The 16,626-nt window shown below is 42.3% G+C and overlaps 1 protein-coding gene across 1 annotated transcript in view; it reads left to right on the forward strand.

Moving 5' to 3' along the window:
• The window catches only part of PACS1 (phosphofurin acidic cluster sorting protein 1), a gene marked incomplete in the record, with an annotated part of 1,397,033 nt that extends 1,381,072 nt beyond the window's left edge, over nt 1-15,961 (forward strand). The window contains 1 exon segment of the mRNA XM_044075887.1: nt 12,473-15,961. Within this exon segment, the coding sequence (XP_043931822.1) occupies nt 12,473-12,588 (116 nt within the window).
• Nucleotides 15,962-16,626: the final 665 nt, after the last annotated feature.

Raw genomic sequence — 16,626 nt, forward strand, 5'->3', positions numbered from 1 at the left:
CACCAAGGCATAGGAGGTTTTAAAAAAAGGTGGAAGAAAAAGCTAAATCTATGCAGACACTTAAGGATTTCCTGCAGGTCCAGCCACCCAGGTTCAGTAGGCATTGCCCCTCCAAGCACTGGTCCTTTCCTGCCCCCTCCAGGTCAGTTCAGCCCGGACCCTGGGGAAGCAGCCCCCCCCCCAGACAACAGCCACAGGGAGTGCAGAGATCAAAGCAATGGAGTTCCTCCACTTCAAAACCAGGGAGTGCTAAGCCACACCCCCTCATGGTAAGAACTCACAATGACTCTCCACTTCCACAACCTCCCTCTGCCCACTTGCCCCTAGGAGGAAAACTCTCCTTCCACACATGCACCTGGGCCACCATTACCAATGACCGCTGAGTCCTCAACATAGTGTCCCAGGGATACAAATTTTCTTTCCACACACTACCAACCCCAAAAGGGTTCCCAGATCTTCCTCCAAACCAGTGGGCAGAGACCAAAAAGCAAGTCCTTTCACTGCTCTCTATGAGGGCAATAGAGCACATTCCTGCAGAACAAATAGGCCAAGGTTTCTACTCCAGGTTCTTTCTGGTAGCCAGAAAAGAGGGCACCTGGCACCCCATCCTCGATCTATCCATTCTAAACACCTTCCTGGTGATTCCAAAATTCAAAATGCTCACCCTCCAGCAACTACTACTTATGCTCTCCAAGAATGCTTGGTTAGCCACCCTAGACCTAAAAGAGGCCTACCTCCACATCCCAATCAGAGAATCATGCAGGAAATGTCTAAGTTTCAGGGCAGGATCTCTGCACTTTCAGTTCTCTGTGCTTCCCTTTGGCTTAGCTACTGCTCCCAGAGTTTTCACAAAATGTCTGTCTTCCGCCATTGCTTTTTGCAGACAAAGAAATATTCAACTTTACCTGTACTTAGACGACTGCCTAATTCAGGCAGTCAGGAAAAGCTGCTCAAGCACCTGGCCTTTGTAAAGGCCCTACTGATTTCTCTAGGGTACACCATCAGCGAAAAGAAATCCAAACTAGTACCCACCCAAAAAATTATATTCCTGGGAACAAGCCTGGACACAGCATCCCAGATGGCATTCTTTACTCCAGAAAAGCAAACTTGCCTGACTGTCTATTTCTCTGAACTAGCTACCAGACCCCAGTTATCCGCAAGGAAAATCCTGCAAGCTCTGGGGTTCATGGCGTCTTGCATTCTACTCAGTCCATATGCCAGACTGCATATGAGGAAACTTCAATGATACCTAAAAAGCCTTTGGTGTCAACACTCTCAAGACCTGGAAACTTATACCAATGATACCTTGCCTAAGGAAAGATTTAATTTGGTGGACAGCAGCATGCTTCCACAACAAGGGACTACCCTTCTCACCACCCCACGCCACCCAGACCCTCATCACAGATGCATCAGACTATGCCTGGGGTGCACACTTGGACAGCAGGTGCATACAGGGCCAATGGAGCCCACATCAAATACATCTGCACATCAACCGAAAAAGATGTTGGCTGTTCAGCACACATTGCCAGCTTTCAAGCCCCTTCTGTCCCCAGGCGTTTTACTAATCAAAACAGACAACACCACTGTAATGTGGTATATCAAAAAGCAGGGATGGACTTGCTCCTACCCTCTATGCAGGCTCGCCATGACCCTTTGGCACACAGCCTCAGCCATGCAACTGCACCTGTTAGCACAATTCCTGACGGGCTCTGTAAACTCTCTGGCAGACAACTTAAGCAGAAATCTTGTGGACCCACATGAGTGGCAGCTAGACCAATGAACCTTCACCCTAATAACTCAGAAATGGGGCACCCCGAAGGTCGACCTCTTTGCTTCCCACTACAACCATTAGCTCAGCAAGTTCTGCACCAGGGAGCCTCACTGCAGGGCCTGGAAAGTGGATGCCCTATCCTTCCAGTGGATCATCCTCTCTGTCTATGCTTTTCCCCCACTACCTCTCATTACCAGGGTACTGCTCAAAATAAGGGAGGAAAAATGAGGACAATTCTAATTGCTCCAGACTGGCCTTGGCAGCACTAGCACTGCTGTGCATCCTGTCCCCTCTGCCACCATGGCATTTCCCTCAGATCCCACCCCTCCTAACCCAGAGGGAAGGAGAATTCATGCATCCCCAATTGCAGATGCTTGGCTTATTCCCTGACCACTGAACAAGCTACCAATCTCAGTAAACAGGTTTTAGATGTTATACGTGAGGCCAGACACCCTAGCACTAGAAAGTCTTATGCTGACAAATGGAAAAGGCTCTGCATCTGGATCCAGACTAAGGGAGCCGATACGGCACAGCCCTCCCTACCTCTCATCCTGGATTACCTAGTTGACCTACTACACAGTGGTCTGTCCTTTTCCTTTATTAAAATTCATGCCTCTGCTATCTCTTCTAATTTCAACACTGAGCAACCATTTTTCTCACACCCTCTCATCAAACAGTTCCTAAGAGGGGCTAGTAACTTGAAGCCACCCAGGAGAGCACCTACCCCAGCATGGGATGTAAACCTTGTGTTGGAAAAGCTCACCCTACCCCCTTTAAACCAGCAGCTTCAGCAGAGTTAAAGTTTCTTCTCTCCTGGAAGACAGCCTTGCTTCTGGCCATCACTTCAGCCAGAAGAGTATCCGAGCTACAAGCAGTCATGGCTGTAGAGCCCTTCATCATCTTCCATGCTGACTGGGTGTCCCTCAGAACTAACCCATCCTTCATGCCAAAAGTGGTGTCTTGTGTGGCTCTCAACAAATCCATTCATTTGCCCAACTTTTTCCCTAACCCACAAAACAAGGGAGAAACGGATACTACACTCTGTAGATGTGCACAGACAGCTCAGATTCTATCTAGACAGGACTAAATCATTCAAAAAGACTGATCAATTGTTTATCAGCTTTGCTGCAGGAGCAGAGGGCAAAGCCATATCCAAGCAAACAATTTCAAAATGGATAGCACACTGCATCCATTTCTGCTACAAGCAACATGGGAAACCTCCCCCTAAGGGGGTCAGGACTCACTCTACCAGAGCAGCCTGCACCTCTGCAGCTTTCCTCAGAGGAGTCCCCACCAGGGACATCCTGCAACATTGACATCTGTTCACACCTACACTACACCAAGCATTACCACCTGCCATTCTTCTCCAAATCCAGGGCAGGCTTTGCCACTGCAGTCTTGCAGGGCATCCTAGCCAGCCCCTAGTCTTCTTGACTGCCTCCACCCTTCTCCTCAGCTTTGGGAATCAACCCAAATGTGAGGACTGCAACAGTGAAACACGAAGAACATAGTACAGTTGTGTACACTTACCATAAATGTAGATGTTCGAGTATATTCACTATTGCAGTCCTGGTTTCCCTCCCTCCATCCCCCTTTCTCTCTCTCTCTCTTTACAAGGAACTTTTTGTGTTTACTTTCTACTGGTGGGGTTATTCCACCATATATTGGCTCCCACTTGGGGGCTCCTGACAGTTGGGGCAAGAAAAACTGATGTAATGGCTTTGGCTGCCTTACTTTATACTACTGACGACCTGACGTCAGTCATGAAGCAACAGTAGCTGACGCAGAAATACTAAACATCTGGTATTCGGGCTGACTGAGGTCTACCCTGGCAGGGATAACATAAATGTGATGACTGCAACAGTGAATACACTTGAGCATCTACATTTATGTTAAGTGCACAAAAAAAAAAAAAAAAAAAAAAAAAAAGGAACCTGCACCCCCACACACCCCTCCCGCTCTTTAAATATAGCAATTCCGAGATCGCACTACAGTGTAGTAAAGGGAAATCTTCCCTTTTCACACTGTACCGCATTGTAGTGTGGTCTCGGAGTTGGTATATTTAGAGTGGTGGGTGTGTGTGGTGCAGCCCCCCTATGTGGGGGGTGTAGGGGGGCTTGCCTCCCTGCTTACAACAGTCCGTCAAGGTTTTTTTTTTTTTTTTTTACGTTTTCGAAGTTTTACAACTTCGAACATATAGTTTCAACCATACGACATTCAAAGTTGTAAAACTCCGATGACGTACTAGGAACCCCTACTTTGCACCCATTGGTGATTGGATGTACAGCAAGCAGCATATGGTCAGTGACACATTTTTGTCTGTGATAAAGTACAGCTGTGCAGTAGCCTTCAGGATGTTGTGTGTGTGTAGGAGTGTGTACAAGCAAAAAGCGAAGACATAGTAAAGGAGTAGCAGAGCCTTGCATATGCAAGTGTGTATGCCAGCTGCTGGGGATAGACTTGGTCTGTAACAAAAAAAAAAAACCTGAAACTCACAAGAATGACAGTTTACCTCTGTTTGATCCCCCCATGGGATGGTGTAAATGGGTCAAAGCATCCATATGGCATGGGGGAGAGGCAGGTTGATGGCCAGGAAAGTCCTGGAGAAAAAGAATGTAAAGAAATGCAATATTATGTTCAACTGTAGCAAAGCAGCTGTATCTGTAGTTCTTTAAAAAAAGCTTCAGTAAATCGGCAGTTTTTGGAGGTTGAAGATGTTAAAGAGCACTTATCTTGCCAGACCCTAATTTAAGTTGAAAAGTAGGACAAAAGAGATGGCAGAGTAACTTTAGCACTAACTGCAAATGCACCACCAGATAAAATCCTCCTTAAAGCTTCTGCACCATCTTGTCTAGGTGGGCTTAAAAGTGTAAAGAGGTGATTCTTCACAGAGCCCATATGGCAAATCCGACATTGATTGACTGTAACAGTCAGTCAACGGACTTTTCAGCCATAACTGCTGGCGTAAAAGTATTAAGTTATAGATCATTCTACTGTAGAAATAAAATCCAAAGTTAATCAACTTCCCAAGCCCCAGAGCCACCAGTGTAAGTTTGGCAGCGCATTAATACATTGAGCAAAGCACATACCCTCTTGACTCTTACCACTCATCCAGAAGCTTGCATGCTATCTTGATAAGTTATCCATCAAGAATATTCCAGTCACTGGACACCACTTCCCCTTAATAGCAAAACCCAGGCCATGATATCTACATTCTGTTGTACGTCACTTCATATTGCAACAACCTGATATGCAAAGTATATTCCAGCATTGTGTCCCACCATTGTGCACCCTTCAACAAGCAGTGCAGGAACACTTGCGTGCCACAGGTCAACATCACACAATGTAACAGTGATAAGCTTTAGATTTAGTTCAGGATAAGAAAATAGAATGGGACACATAACGACCCAGATAATTGCCCACAAAGTAATCACTGGTAATTGGTCACAATAATAATCATGGAATTAAACAAGTACTACCCAGACATCAGGAATGAATTTAAAGCATGCAAAGCTAAAACTGCACAATGCTATTAAAACAAAGTAAACACAGTCCGGAGAGCTGAGAGAAACAAATTATCTGCTAGATTAGAAGATCAAACAAAACTGGGCGAGACCAGTCGTAAGCAGCCATGTGGCTCCATCTTGCTCTCTGCTTGGCATTGTTAAATTTTCATCCATATAATCATAGTCCTTCACCTCCTTTGGGCCTAACTTCTGTCCTGAAATGTTGGACATTTTCCACATATATGAGCCTTAAATGTTCTGTGACCTTATCCTCAAAGACTCATTTCTTGTAGCCCTTGCTTTGGCCAGGTGTATTTCTGAGCTTATGTAGTTTTCCATAAGGAAATGTTTTTTTCCTTCTTACAGATGTTCTTTCCTAACTTGATTTTGGAACTTACCGTAATTCTAATGGCATGTTTCCTCAGCTATGTCCTCTGTAAATTTAACTTGGGGATAGTACTTCTTTACAGACTTGGATATGAGGTATGCTTTGACATTTAACTGAACAACTTGCTGGAAATCAGAAAACCTTTTTGCTTCCCTTGACGAAGACTATGAAGTCTATTTTTATTTAGTTGACTGTTTCTAAAATTTCCTTAAATGTGATGGCTAACAAGTAAATGCCTTTTCCTTTCAGAGTCCATTCTGCCCAGGGTATTACCACTTCTTCTGCCTGTTTTAATGTGGGTTTCATATCAGAATGTCGTTTTGGATCAGCTTTCATGAGCATTATATCCATGTTGTACTCTCCGAAGCTAGTGTGGACATTGCTAGGGCAGACCTCAAGGGACTGGTTTCTTAAATTTTCATTTTGCCAATACCAATCTCAGTTGTTGCTGTTTGGTAGGCTTGCAGTGGTGAAAACTCTTCTGCTTGCACTCCATTACAGTTCACAAAGGTTAGTTTTGTTTTGCTGGTTTCTCCTAAGTCCAGCTAATTATGGACACAAGTCAAAGAGGTCTTAACTTCCCCTCTGTCCTTAGAAAGTGCTTTTATGATGTTCTTCGTGTTTCACTGTTAGTCATCACACTTGGGTTATCTGCCTGCAGGTAGCCCTCAGTCGGACCGAATACCAGAGTCTTGGGATTTCTGCGTTGGATGCTGTTGCCTCTTCCATGACGTCAGGTCGTCAGGGGTATAAAACAGGCAGCAGATGCCATTACATCAGCCTTTCTTGCCAAGAAGGGGCCCAAAGCAGGAGGAGTTCGCAAGTGCCGGTCGGACACTACTTGAAATTTTCATTTTTCGGGTTTCAAACCTGAAGCCTTCTAAAGCTAAGTACCCCATTAGGGATCCTTTTTTCTTGCTCTAACCAATGTTAGAAAAAGTTAACAGTTGTCTTGCCTGTGGAAAGCAAATACCTCACAGAGATTTTCATTCTTACTGCATCACCTGTTTAGGCCCAGACCATGACGTCCCTCGCTGTTGCTTTTGTGCCTTGTTTAACACCCGAACCATTCGTCGTCGGGCTGTCTTTGTCGCTAAATTCTTTCGCTCTCGTTCACCGTATTCCGAAATGGCTTCAATAAGCCATCTGACATTGATCTTCTGAAAAAACGTAAAGATAAAGACCGAGACAGACCGCATAGGTCCAAAACTGCCAACAAAGCTTCCGTTAAGCTAGTTGGCAGTCCGCCGGTACTCAGTGAGGCACCTTTGCAGCCCCTGATGCCCGCTTCTACAAATTCACAGGTTTCTGTTGAGACTCATTTGGAGTCCGGTATGCCATGAGTTGGTTCTTCGACTATGGAACCTACAGATGTCTCTACCTCAGATGGGTCCAGAGCTGCTGTGCAGGCACCGGCTTCTGAGGGTGTATTCTGACCTACTGATGTTCGAATTAAACCAACAACTTCATTTTTAGCTAAAACTACTGAGTTTCTCAGGCCCAGAGTACACACTACGCCTAGAAAACCGATGATCAAAATGCATGCTGAAGTTCCCATGCCACAAAAACAAATGCTTAGAATGGCTGAAGACCTTATAACCCTAATTAGGGGAAGCCAGCCTTCCTCTGCTAAGAGACAAAGAATTGAATTTCATTCTGATTCTACAGACCAGGAGTCCGATGACTCTGACCCTTCTGATTACCAGGACATACCCTTATCAACCTATGAGGATTCAGATGCAGAGGAATCCATTCCCTCTGCCTCCCCTCCAGAGGATTTTTCTTTTGGTGAAACCTTGCATACTTTGAGAGAGCATTTCCACTGGGAATGCCAGGACTACCCTCAGTCCAGAAAGAGAGACAGAATTTTTAGAGTTGTCTCAGCACAGGCCTCTAGCTATACCCCCCCTGACCTGGATGTTGTAGATGATGTCTTCATGGAATCCAGTCTTACTCCAGACACTTTACCACTGGCCCCTAGAAAACCTGACAGGTACTACAAAGTACCTGATTCTCACAAATTTCTTTTTAAGAATCCTACTGTGGATCCAGAGACCATTTCCCACAGACCTAAAGGTATTAAGGCTACTACAGCCAAAATCCCTACCCCTTCAGACAGGGATTCCAGAGCTTTAGACAGATGGGGTAAGAAGGTATATACCTCTGCAACTCTTGCCATCAGGGCATTGAATTGCCAGTTTCACATGTTGAAGTACCAGCAACATATTATGGAACTAATTAAACAAAAAATGGTGCTACTTCCTGATTGTGCAGAAAATAAAGATTTACACGAGTTAATGCATTCTGCAAACCAAGTTAGTAAGCATACTTTGCAGTGTGGCTTTGATGCCCTAGAAGCATCTTGCAGGGCTGCAGCCACTGGGTCTGTACTGAGAAGGCATGCTTGGCTGAATGAACAAACCTTGCCAGATCATGTCAAATCAAAATTAATAGACGCTCCTTTAAATAATGCTGTTTGTTTGGCACCAAAGCAGAAGAGGTTGTTAAAAAGATGGAGGGAAAAGCTAAATGTATGCAAACTGTTAAAGAATTCTTACAAGTGCAACCACCTAGATTCGGTAGGCATTGGCCTTCTAAAACCTGGTCCTTTCCAGCCCCTTTCAGGCCTTCTCAGTCCAAACCCAGGGGAAACAGACCACCCAGACTACAGTCTCAGGTTGTGCAGAGATCTAAACAATGGAGTGCCCCCACCTTAAAAGCAGGAAGTGGTAAGCCACCCCCTTAGGGAAAAAGTTCACAATGACTTTTCAATTATCCTTCCCAGCCCTGCCCATTTACTTGTGCCCCTAGGAGGAAAACTTGCCCTTCATGCAAAAAACTGGATGCCCATTACTCAGGACCGATGGGTCCTAAACATTGTATTCCAGGGGTACAGATTCTATTTCCATTCACTGCAAACCCCAAGCAGGTTTCCATACCTTCCTCCAAACCAGTGGGCAGAGGCTCAAAACCAAGTACTTTCCCTGCTCAATGTCAGGGCTATTCAACCTGTTCCAGTAGAACAAAGGGGACAAGGTTTCTACTCCAGACTATTTCTGGTGCCCAGAAAAGAGGGCTCTTGGCGGCCAGTCCTGGGTCTGTCAATTCTCAACACCTTTCTGGTGGTCCCAAAGTTCAACTTACCCTGCAACAGCTTCTCCCTATGCTAGCCAAAGATGCCTGGTTAGTCACCCTAGACTTAAAAGAAGCTTATCTGCACATCCCCATAAGGGAGTCTTGCAGGAAATATCTATACTTCAGGGCAGACCCTATGCACTATCAATTCTCTGCACTTCCCTTTGGCTTATCTACTGCGTCCAAAGTATTCACAAAATGCCTGACTCCAGCCATTGCATACTGCAGGCAGAGAAATATCCACATTTTCCCATACTTGGACGATTACCTGATTCAGACGGACAGTCAGGAATTGCTACTTCAGCACCTGGCATTTGTAAAAAGACTCCTAACTTCATTGGGGTGTACCATCAACCAAAAGAAATCACAACTGGTGCCCAGTCAAAAAATTGTATTCCTGGGAGCAAGTTTGAACACAACTTCCCAGATGGCATTTCTCACTCCAGAAAAACAGGTCTATTTGACCAACTACTTCAAACAAATGGCCACCAAAACCCAGCTATCTGCAAGCCCTAGGGTTCATGGCCTCGTGCATTCTAATTCCATATGCAAGACTGCATATGAGGAAACTTCAGTGGTACTTGAAAAGTCTTTGGTGCCAACATTCTCAGGACCTGGAAACCGTCATTCATATCATACTTTGTCTAAGGGCAGAGTTCTTTTGTTGGGCAGAAGCATGCAACCACAACAAGGGACTGCCTTTCACTCAACCCCTCGCCGCCCAAGCCCTGACAGCAGATGCATCAGACTATGCATGGAGGGGCTCACATGGCAGGCAAATGCATTCAGGGCAAGTGAAGCCCAGGACAAATTCTCCTGCACATGAATCAAAAAGAGATGCTAGCTGTACAGAATGCTCTGACAACCTTCAAATTACCTAATCCTTCCATGACAGCTGCTGATAAAAACAGACAACACCACAGTTATGTGGTACATAAACAAGCAGGGGGGAACCCATTCTTACCCACTCTGCAGGTTAGCCATGACCCTGTGGAACACAGCCTTGAGCAACCAAGTACATCTACAAGCTCAATTCCTGTCAGGCAAACAAAATTCACTGGCAGACAACTTTAAGTAAATATCTCCTAGACTGACGAGTGGAGATTGGAGCCCAACACCTTCAACCTTTTTAATCCAGCAATGAGGGACACTGGAGGTGGACCTCTTTGCCTCCTCGTGAACCACCAGTTGAGCAAATTCTGCACCAGGAACTCTCACAGCAGGGCCTGGAAGGTGGATGCCCTATCCTTCAAATGGGAAAACCTCTCAATTTATGCCTTTCCTCCTCTGCCCCCTCCTCTCAAAATTACTACTCTAGATCAAACAGGGCAGGCCAAGGGCAATTCTTATTGTCCCAGACTGGCCACGCCAGCACTGGTACCCACTCTTACGCAGTCTGACAACAGTGCCACCCTGGCACCTTTACCAGGCACCTTCCCTGCTGTCTCAACAGGAAGGACAGATTTTGCATTCACAGTTGCAAACCCTAAACCTTGCAGCCTGGCTGATCCTCTGAATACACCACTAGCAACCCTCAGCAAACAGGTGCTGGACGTCATTCTTGAGGCCAGAAGGCCTAGTACTAGGAAATCCTATGCTGAAAAGTGGCAAAGATATTGTTCTTGGAATCAGTCTCAAGGAAAGGACACAGCAGTGACCTCCTTACCTCAAATCCTGGATTACCTAGCAGGGCTACTCCACAGAGGCTTATTTTTCTCCTCCATTAAGATTCATGCCTCTGCCATCTCAGCTCATTATAATACTGAGCCAGCTTTATTTTCTCACCCTGTCATCAAACATTTCCTGAGAGGGGCTAACAGGAGAGCACCCACCCCTGCCTGGGACCTTAACTTTGTACTGGAAAAGCTCATGCTTCCCCCTTTTGAACCTGTTGCTTCAGCAGACTTAAAATTCATCTCTTGGAAAACAGCCTTGCTTTTAGCCATAACTTCAGCAAGAAGAGTGTCTGAGTTACAGGCACTAATGGCTGTAGAACCCTTCATTATTTTCCATGCTGACAGGGTTTTCCCTCAGGACTAACCCATCCTTTATGCCTAAGGTGGTGTCCAATGTGGCTTTAAACCAATCCATCCACTTACCAACCTTCTTCCCTAATCCTCAGAATAAAGGGGAAAGGATCCTGCACTCCTTGGACGTGCACAGATAGCTCAGGTTCTACCTTGACAGGACTAAACCTTTCAGAAAATCTGACCAGCTGCTAGTCAGCTTTGCTACAGGGGCAGAGGGTAAGGCCATTACAAAGCAAACCATTTCCAAATGGTAATACACTTCATCCATTTCTGCTACAAGCACCATGGAAAACCTACCCCATAGGGTATCAGAACACATTCCACTAGGGCTGCTTCCACCTCTACAGCATTTCTCAGGGGAGTCTCTACCAGGGACATTCTGGAAGCTGCAACCTGCAGTTCTATACACACCTTCACCAAGCATTACCACTTACCTGTTTTTTCTAAATCCAGAGCTGGATTTGCTACAGCAGTCTTACAAGGCCTGCTAGCCAGCCTAACACTTCTTGACTGCCTCCACCCTTCCTCAGCTTTGCGAATCAACCCAAGTGTGATGACTGTAACAGCGAAACACGAAGAATGTAGCAGAGTTGTGTACACTTCCCATAAATGTAGATGTTTGAGTGTACTCACTGTTGCAGTCCTGGTTTCCCTCCCTCGAGCCCCCTAGTTTTCTCTATTCTTCTACCTCTCCTCTCTGTGGCCATTTTTAATGGCAGTGGTATTTACTTTTTACTAGTTGTGTTCCACACCATATACTAGCTTCCTATTTGGGGGTGCTGCTGACATTTGGGGCAAGAAAAACTGATGTAATGGCGTCAGCTGCCTGTTTTATACCCCTGACGACCTGACGTCATGGAAGAGGCGACAGCATCCGATGCAGAAATCCCAAGACACTGTTATTTGGGACGACTGAGGACTTACCTGCAAGCAGATAACCCAAGTGTGATGACTGCAACAGTGAATACACTCAAACATCTACATTTATGGTAAGTGTACACAATTGTACTTTCTGCTGTTTGTGAAGGCCCATACTCTGTTTCACACTGATCTAGTCTGTTGCAGGTTATGAAGTGACTGTTTGGGTTCATTCCTCTTTTTATGATCTCACTCAGTTGACAAGAAGGTGCTGATAAGAAATGAATGACATTAGCAGCGACAAAAAAAAAAATTGAATTCAGAGAGCATTCTTTGTTACCGGGAAGAACTTGGTGATGAAGACCCAGCTAGTGTCTGTTTTACTGTGTGTTTGGGAGGGAGGGGTCAAAGGTAGGGACCATACATTTTATGCCTTCCATAACTTAGCTTGGGGAATGCCTTCGTGAACTTCAGTGAGAAATTCAAAGAACCATTCAAAGTGACAAAAGAATTCCTGTGTGTAAATTCATTGCAGAATGCTTTCTCAAAAGTCAAGTAATAATATGACTACTCATGTACATGTAGTACATGTGGAATTTCAATTTGTACATCTTGGTTAGTGAGTAAATTACAAGATCTGTCATTAGCATTATCACTACCTAATCATTGTGTGTGTGTGTATGTACATAGAGAATAACACTTATAGGAATAGTATATGATGGACATACCGAAGGACATGGGGAAAATGCCACTGATTTTTCTTTTTATGTTTTCCTATTTGCAGTGTCCATAGATGGAGAAGAATGGAATGATGTAAAGTTTTTTCAGCTAGCGGCTCAGTGGCCAACTCACGTTAAGCATTTTCCTGTTGGACTGTTCAGTCACACCAAGCCTTCATGAAAGTGTATACAAGGCTGTTTTGCACATTCTTCAGCAGCCTTTGCCATCTTTGCTAGTCGTTAGCTGCACCAGGTGTCAGCCAGATGAATTTTTTTTGTAATGCACTCCATATGTTAATTTAGAAAACTACTGTTTTCTGAATATTAGATTTGGGGCTGTCATAGAAACTCATTTTGGTGTAGCTGTGAAACGATGCTGGTTTTCTTAGGATTTCATGTTGATTTTCTTAGCCAGTTATGGGAGTTCTGCAGTCAGATGTTACGTTTTGTGTGCAAGTATGCTGTAGATGACTGTTATATAAAGGCACAGCTTTATATTCTTAATGTTAAAAATTGATAATCTTTTAACTCCTGTCAGCTGCTCATTACAGATGAAAGTCAGCAGGATTACAGTGGAGCAGATGTTCATTACCATTTAAGATAGCCAGAATGGAAGAGATAACTGCAGCCATGCATACACAATAAATAGGTAGTGCTGAGTTGCAGAATATTTTATTCTATACTGGACAAAAGTGACTTCTAAAGTGAACATGTATATAAAACGAGGATGTCGTGAAGGTGAGCAAGAAAATGGTCGTCAGTCATCTAGTGTTTTACAGCTGATATATTGTTACATTTCATTATTTTTACTTGGATAATGTAATATGAGTTTGTCACGTGATCCTGTCAGTTATAAAACACAGCATTTGAAAAGAATGACAGCAAGCAAATTTGTTTTCATGCTTGCTTAACTAGTAAGCAGACTATGTTCTGCTATGTGCTAAGAAAAGCAGTGAGGTAAAGCTAGGAGTTTACCTTTCATACCACATTATACACAGACACCCTTGGCCTACTATATCTGGGAAGACAGCAGTGTCTCAGGATAAATGCTAAATGTTGGACACACTGCTTTCATGGCAAAATATTTAGTATCTTTACATTTTAATCACTTAATCTTAAACTATTGTGAATGAAGACAGTATACTATTTTTAATTAGATGTGGTTTACTGTAAGCTCCCTGCTGTTGGCTGTTCTGTCACTATTTACCACACCATTTTTTCATGAATGTTTTGGTCACACACATCTTAAAGATTCATTGTAAGTAGATAGTTTTTGATGAATACAGTTATGCATATCAAACTAGGATTTTTTTTGGTAATGATCCTTAGGCGAGTTATTGCAGGAGTGCTTTGTTAGAAGTTATGTTTCTGTGCCTGAATTTGTAGTAAAATGGTTCTGGATTTTTCTGCTGTTACAAGGCCAGAATTCCTGTTTTTCATGACTTTGTAGTACTGAACTAGCATTGAAAGTCCAGGCAGACTGAAACTCAAAGTGCTAAGTGTGTGTTTCTTCTCAGAGAGCATGGCTGAACTCAGTTTGTCAGTTGCAAGGACAATCTTTTGGATTGGCTTTATCTGTCAGAAAATGACTACCATGGTCACATTTTTAAGTACACATACTGCAAAACTGAGATTTAGGCATTGATTGGCTGCAGACAGTTAATGTGAAATCCTTTCTTTTTAATCACTTATTTTTATTAGAAATGTATGTACAAAAAACACAACCAGTAGCTCAGCCTTAGTTTGACAACTAAATATTTTTCCAGTATACCAAGATATTTTTCTTGCCCAGAAGTAATCAGTATAGTAATATTGATATTATTATGAGGATAGTTATTCTAAATATGGTATTTTAATTTAAAAATTAAACTTGACTTATACTCATGAAATTGTATTCTAAAGGATGTAGTCTTGTAGCAGCATTTTAACTGCTGCTAAGAAAAAGGACTGCCCATAGAAGCAAATTTAAGAGCATTTTCTTTGTTTAAACTGAAAAAAATATATATGTTGCAGACAAGTTATCCTTTTAGAGACATTTAGGCAGTCAAATTATTTCATCTGTGGCATTCATTTTCTAGACCTTTCAGACTTGTTTCATTATCTTAGAAACTCGTCAGTTGTAGAAATAGGACCCACGTGTTGCTGTCTGTAGTATGTGTATGGCAGGTTTCTGAAGGCTCGCACTCCCAAGTTTAAATCTGTCACAGTGAATGATTTGGTTGCACTTTGCATATTTAGATTAGCAGTAAGAGAGTAGTGTAGTTTGTCAGACATCATCAGGCTGATGTTTTTTTTACATCGTTCCTAAACTGTTTCTTTAAAAATCCTATCTATGAGAAGAAACCATAAAGTGATTTCTCAGCTAAGAAATTGTTTTCCAAAGGTACACTCATTGTAATTTTGTTTCCTTAAGGAATGAGTAGGTGCTTGGTTATTTGATAACTGTAGGTTATAGCACATAGTTTATATAAAATTTAGTTTTCAGATGTTTGATCTTCAACGTGGTCAATCTGATGGATATAAGTTTACTAGTATATACCCTTAACAATGTAGAAACTTAAATTCCTGTAAAGGATGGCTTTCTTTGGTAGATTTATGAAGATATTGGAGGCATTCCTAACAGGTGCCTCAACATGTATCAATGTTCTATATTTTTCTTTTTTAATAATTGTAATCCATTCATTGTTCATGATTGTTCAGTTTGTGCATCAAGGTATGTTTTTTTTGTATTGCATTTTATAATTCTCACAAAAGTGCTCTGCACAGTAGCCTGCCCCAGTATTATTTTTAATGTCATTTATGAGGGGAATGCGAGTAAGTGATTGAGTAGCAAGTAATGCTTTTTATACAAGTCATTAAATTATACTTTGATTCACTATAATTTTACCCACCTTAGACATGCAAGTCTATGCAATGTAATGTCAACCCCCCCAATTCCAGTAAAACAGAAACTAAAGAAAATGTTTCATGTTACGTTACATGAAATATAATATTTATTAGGTGGTAGGGATTTTTACACATTGTGTTCATTTTAGACTTATTAGAAAAGTAATTAAAGTTATACATTTATATTAGTTAATTGTATATATAAAACAGCTGGTCTGTTAGTAGCACTGTGTTGATAGCCACATGTATATTTTATTTCATACCACATGCTTTGTTTCTAAAGTGAGAGATACTATGAGTAACTTACATTTTATGTTCTGTTTTTTCATTTAACAAAGTTGTGCAAGTCTTTTCTGCTGTATGCCTGTCAAAGTCTGTAGTAGGAAGTGCTGGGGCACAATATTTAGGAAGATATTATGGAGTACAATCCAAGCATCATTTTTTTTAACAAGTTATTATTGTGTGTTTTTATAACAATTTCAAGTAGCCTTTTGAGCACTTACAGTCTTACTATACTTTGTGTGTTTGCCATGCTGCCTATGAATTTTGAGTTTTCGCTGTACCAGTGTTGGTAAGCAGTTAGCTTGCAATTAGCATTACGTTTGTGTCAGTAAAAACGTGAAAGCTTGCGTGAGAGGTAGACAATAAACATATCTTTTAAAGATTTACATTGCCTTTTGCATGATAGAAATTTTAATTTACATTTTATACCTCTGCGGTTTAAAGAAGATTTATAAAACACTGCCTAAACAAGTTTTGTTATCTCAAATGTTATGTTTATTTCTTGTTCTCGTAGTTGTAGCGGTGTGGTACATGGGCGTTTTGTGGTATACATTATGAATACCTATAGCTGCAAGTAAACTGCAAAAAATCGTGAATGAATAAACCAAAGGTCACATATTTCGTGTCATATTTAGCATGTCCATAGAACTGTGTAACAAGTCATGAACATGAAGGGTTTTACAACATGCTGAACTTTATAGTTACACATTAAGAAATGGGTCAGGGTAGTGCATTAATATTCTATTGGGTTTGTTTTTGTTTTTTTTTTTAACTGAGAACAGTAGTAGAAAGTAATGCTGATACAAACATCTCATCTACTCCTTCACATAAAGAGTCACCAACTGGCAGTGCTCTTCTGCAGTTTATCAGATACATTTTGTTAAATTTAGAATTTTTTGATAAAGAACCTAAAGGTAGTCTTGAGCACATTCTGCATTCCTACGTGTATCGCCTGTGTCAGAATTCAAACGTTAAAGTTGAGTGCCACCACCCCCCCCAAAAAAAAGTTTCCTGATTTATTCATCTGGTTTGTATTTCTGTCTTCCTGACT

Source organism: Protopterus annectens, chromosome 6.part1 (genome assembly GCF_019279795.1).
Source record: "Protopterus annectens isolate FY-2018-M chromosome 6.part1, PAN1.0, whole genome shotgun sequence".
NCBI lineage: Eukaryota > Metazoa > Chordata > Ceratodontiformes > Protopteridae > Protopterus > Protopterus annectens.